This window comes from Aptenodytes forsteri, unplaced genomic scaffold (genome assembly GCF_000699145.1).
Source record: "Aptenodytes forsteri isolate BGI_AS27 unplaced genomic scaffold, ASM69914v1 Scaffold126, whole genome shotgun sequence".
NCBI lineage: Eukaryota > Metazoa > Chordata > Aves > Sphenisciformes > Spheniscidae > Aptenodytes > Aptenodytes forsteri.
Window position 1 is genome coordinate 550122 of NW_008794599.1, and position 4758 is coordinate 554879.

General features: G+C 43.8%; 1 protein-coding gene across 5 annotated transcripts in view; it reads left to right on the forward strand.

The window, feature by feature from the left end:
- Positions 1-338: 338 nt before the first annotated feature.
- The window catches only part of APLP2 (amyloid beta precursor like protein 2), a 25021-nt gene continuing 20601 nt past the window's right edge, over positions 339-4758 (forward strand). For all 5 annotated transcript variants that reach the window (XM_009272979.1, XM_009272980.1, XM_009272981.1 and 2 more), the window contains exons 1-2: positions 339-508; positions 1884-2013. In XM_009272979.1, the coding sequence (XP_009271254.1) occupies positions 389-508; positions 1884-2013 (250 nt within the window). In that variant the 5' untranslated portion in view covers positions 339-388. The remainder of the gene's footprint in view (positions 509-1883; positions 2014-4758) is intronic.

Here is a 4758-nt window from a genome sequence, read left to right on the forward strand (position 1 = left end):
ATTAGTTATTTATCATCAAATATCGTTTTAAGTTTTTCAGACATCTGTTTTAGCCTTTGTGGGTGTGAATTACTCTTGGTTTTGTTTTTGGTCAGTTGTTGTTGCAATAGTAAAAACAGAGTTTGGAAAGACAAACACCTTGCTAGTGAAAACTTGGTGTGAGCTCACCAGCTTTAAGGAATATGGCTACGAAGTAAGCTTGCAAGACTCCACTGATACCTGGGTTCAGTGGGAGCTCTCTGAGAAGATGCCAGAGGGTTTCTGGTTCTTTGAGTTGTTCTGCTTTCGATCAGATAAAGCAATCGACACGTTCTGGTTTTGTTTGTCTTCACAGGCGCTGGCAGCCAATGCTGGGACAGGGTTTGCGGTGGCAGAGCCTCAAATTGCCATGTTCTGCGGGAAGCTAAATATGCACGTGAATATCCAGACTGGGAAATGGGAACCTGACACTTCCGGGACCAAGAGCTGCTTTGGAAGAAAGGAAGAGATTCTGCAGTACTGCCAGGAGGTGAGTTTTTCGGTGTGATCCTGACTCTTCACTGCTGCGAAGGAATCGGATTGCAATTTAGCCAGACGGTAGCAAATTAACCCTGCAGGAGACTAACTTGCGTCTGACTAGCTCGGTTCCCTGAACTGTCTTGCTGCGTTACTGCCCAGGAAGAGCAGGGAGGGATGCCGCAGCGGGATTTAGGAGCTACCTCTGATTTAGATCAGCTTACCCTGCCACAGAAGGTCCTTGGTCTGTAAGTCAGAGACGTATCCGTGTCTGTCTTTGCAGGGGTTTCTGCAAATGTTCTGCCTCTGAGCCAGTTCGCCAGCATCTGCTCTGTGGCTGTGCAAAATGGAACCTGACACCTATTGTAATTACGATGTGTTGCTGTGTTGTTCTTGGTGACGTGTTCCGATCAGCCAGAATATTAGAAAAATATTTTCATCAAAATGTTGACAGTATTTTTAGGCTCCTCATTGTAAAAAACATAATCTCCTTTCGGTGTGCTCCAGATACGCTGTAGCGTATTGGCCTTGATAAATGTCTTTAATTGCTCCTCTGAGGTGACAGGCATGTAAAATACCACAAGGAATGTTTTTTTTAAATGGGAAAGCAATAGAGCACACCATGTCTGGACTGGAAAATGTTTAAAACTGTTTCACAAGGCTGATAAACTGGGGCTGCATTTGGTTCACGTAGCGGAAGCCTAAATATAAGTCAGTGTCTGGACTTGAGAACTTGAGCAAGACGTAGGGATCATATTAATACATCATAAATGGAGCAGGCATAAGGAAACCTGAGGAGGTAGGTGCATATTAGCTTGACAAGTGACGAGAGCGCCTGAAGATGTTACTAAACCCTATTTGTTGGTGATCAACGAGGCTGTGAGGGGTCTGGAGAACAAGTCTTATGAGGAGCGGCTGAGGGAACTGGGGTTGTTTAGCCTGGAGAAGAGGAGGCTGAGGGGAGACCTCATCGCTTATTAGCTTGACAAGTGACAAGAGCGCCTGAGATGTTACTAAACCCTATTTGTTGGTGATTGCCCTCTTCCAGAGGGTATGGTGCTGCACCAGACAGAATAGCACAGATAAATACTTCTCCTCCACTACCACGCAAAGCCAAACACCTCAGCTTAGTTGCCCCTGACCTGGCTTCTCCTGCCACAAAGAAGTGATGACACATTCCATTTCTCAAGCCCTGTGTGACAAACAGCTGGGGGCTTTTTTATGTCTTCAGCTGTTGCAAGCTTGGTCCAGAAGAGAGTGTGCGTCCGTGTGCAAATTTGAACTTGTTTTTGTGTAGAGAACCAGCCTCGCTACTTCTGGTTAGGAGCCGTTTTGCACATTCTTTGTCCTTTCTGGAGAGAAACCTATCTCTGCATCTTGTCAAACAGATGTATCCAGACCTTCAGATTACGAACGTTGTGGAAGCCAACCAACCTGTCAGCATCGACAGCTGGTGCAAGAGAGGGAAGAAGCAGTGCAAGGACCACACTCATATTGTCGTGCCCTACAAGTGCCTGGGTGAGTGCGTGGTACGGTGTGTTTGTGCATTCTTGTGGGAGGAGCAAATAATTGCCTCCTGGCCTCTTACGGAGAGAACGACTGAGTTCATAAGGCTTCTCTCCTATCAGGTTGCCATTTCCACATCCAGCTTCCACTTAGACATTTTTATTTCCACAAGATGGAACTCTGCCTTTCTCCAACAGATCGACAGCTTGATAACAGCTGTGGTGGAATAATGGTGCCTGGCGTGAAAAAGAAATCCCCATTCTCTCTGCAACTGCCATAAAAACCTGAAGGCTATTGTATTTGAGTATCACAAAGACATCGGGATTTAATACTGTGATCCTATTTTTGTGGAGCTTTAATATTTTGTTGCCTTGGAGACTTAAATGCTCAGTGTGTTCAGGCTTCCTGCTTTGGTCTTGGCAAGAGATCTCTATTCTGTTTCAATGACTATATTTAAACTTTGCTGTTTCAAAGAGGCCCTGCTTCTTGCAGCTGTATCCCATGTCCCCGCTTTGAACTGTGAAAGAATATGAGAGAAACTGTGATGGACTTCATGGTGCTTTCCAGAATCTACCCACCCACTTGAATCAGTCAGCACGTTTAGCTTGTTTACCTTGCGGCTTTTGACCTGTGAGTTGTGCCTGACACTGCTGCGCTGCATGTGTTCTTGGTAGTAAGCTTAGTCTCAGCTGACTGAATCTCTTTTCAGTTATCCACTGGAAAGGACTTGTTTTGCAAGAAGTCTTGTGCGATCTTGGAGAGTCCGATCGCTGGGAGCATTCAGTGGGAACCGGTTTTCATAATTTGTATCCGTATCTCAGGTTAACATATGGTTTGACATAGGAGAACACAAGCAAATCTGCAGAACTGTATGGATACGGTTCTCCTATACGTAATACCCTCCACTAGATGATCATAAAGCACTTCATAAGACATGAAATTTGGTGTGGGTGCCTCCTGGGAGAAAGATGCGTCTCTTTATAGATGTGGAAATTCAGGTTTGAGAAGCAACCAAACCCCACTGATTATACTGCAAATTCCAATGGAAATAAGGATGAAAGCAAGATCTCTGGATTTATAAGGAGTCATCTCTTTTAGAAATAATCCTCCCCCAAACCTCTTCTCCAGCTGAAAGATAAGCTGATTTTAGTGACGCTGCCCTAAAATTTGATAAGCATTCAGCTATCTGTTAAAGTTTATAAATTAATGTCTTTCACAGTCGTCTTGACTTTTTCGGCCCAGCCTGCAAGGCAGCTTTGGTTTTCAGATCTGAATTGCTAGTCGGTAGTCCATATGCCTATAAAATACCTCCTCGTTGTCTTTAGCAGTCCACAAATTGCTTGTTGTAAATGGATGATGTGTTTCTTTGGGGTGCGTGTGACTTTTTGACTACAGTCGAACTATGGGATTTTGTTCCCATTCCTTGCTTCATTAATGCACAGGCTATCCTGAGGTAGGATCTTGCTATCGTACCATGTTTAACCTTCTCCTGCCTCCCCCCACCAATGAAAGCTCTTTTGTATTTCAAAGGCGAAGAGGGGAGAAGAGGAGAACCCATTAGCACTCTCACTGAACTGTAAAATAAAGGTAACAATAGGATGGTGGGAGCAGGGCTGAGCCCGGTGAGGTGTGAAAAGACAAACTGCTGGCAGTCCTGGCAAAGCTGCTAGGTGGCATGGAAACACCTCTTATGCCTGCTCTGATCTGAAAAGGGAGAGGATTTTTCGTTTTTGACAGCGGTGGCCGTGAATGGCAAAGGTGTCCATTAATGCGCAGCGAGTAAGGGTTTTCCACTTCCTAGGGGTGAATTGAGAGAACCTTCCATGTGTCTTACCCAAAGGTGCTAGGATTCGGTGTTTTTCTAAATAGCTGTTTAATGGCTGCTGTTTATTACTGATTATGGTATTTGATCGGTTTGAGTCTTCTGCCTTCAGTCCCCAGAACCACAGTCTCTTGATTTGAAAGTTTGGTCGGTTTTAGCTTTCTTATCTGAAACTTATTAACTAACCTCTCGTGAGAGGGAAGGAGGAAGGATTATTAACTCAAAATTGTAACTGGCCTGTTTTGAGAGAAGAAAATGGGGAAAATACTATTTCTCTGTTGTGTCTACTGGTTCAAAATTTAACTAATTTAAAAGGGATGATGAATGCTCGTTGATTTCGTTACCTTGCAATTGTCATCGGATAATCTGTCCCTAAACTCCACTTAACTGGTGTATAGTGCATAGGAGAAGTGTCCGTGAGCCTTTGGTATCAGGACTAAGGGGCTGCAAAATTGGTTGCGCAAAATGTTAAAGTTTATTTTGAAAAGATAATGGTGGAGATTGGTTGGACAAATAATTCTTCTCCCTGGAGAAAAGGCCTTTGACTTAAAAAACTTCTCTCCAGTTTTAAGAAATGATTCCTAAAGCTGCCAGTCATGTGGTGCAAGGTATGTTGCTTTGAAACACTTGGACTGAAGATCTTTTCCTGGTCTTCTCAGAGTATCTAGATATCTCCTTATTTTAAAATTACTGGATGTGGCATTTAAATCTGCAAGAAGGAAAGAAAAATCTCAACTTTGAGAAAATTTCACGTTGTGGATTCCGGTGGCGCAGTGTTTGTTAGGATGCTGGGCTAAGAACAGAAAGTAATGCTCATATAGTTCTGATACTTACTTCACGTGTGTTGGTACCAAACTGAGTTGTGGTGGAAGTTTAGGCTGAATAGCTTTTTAAGTCCAACTAACACAGAGTCTGTAGGGCAGACTGATTCTCTC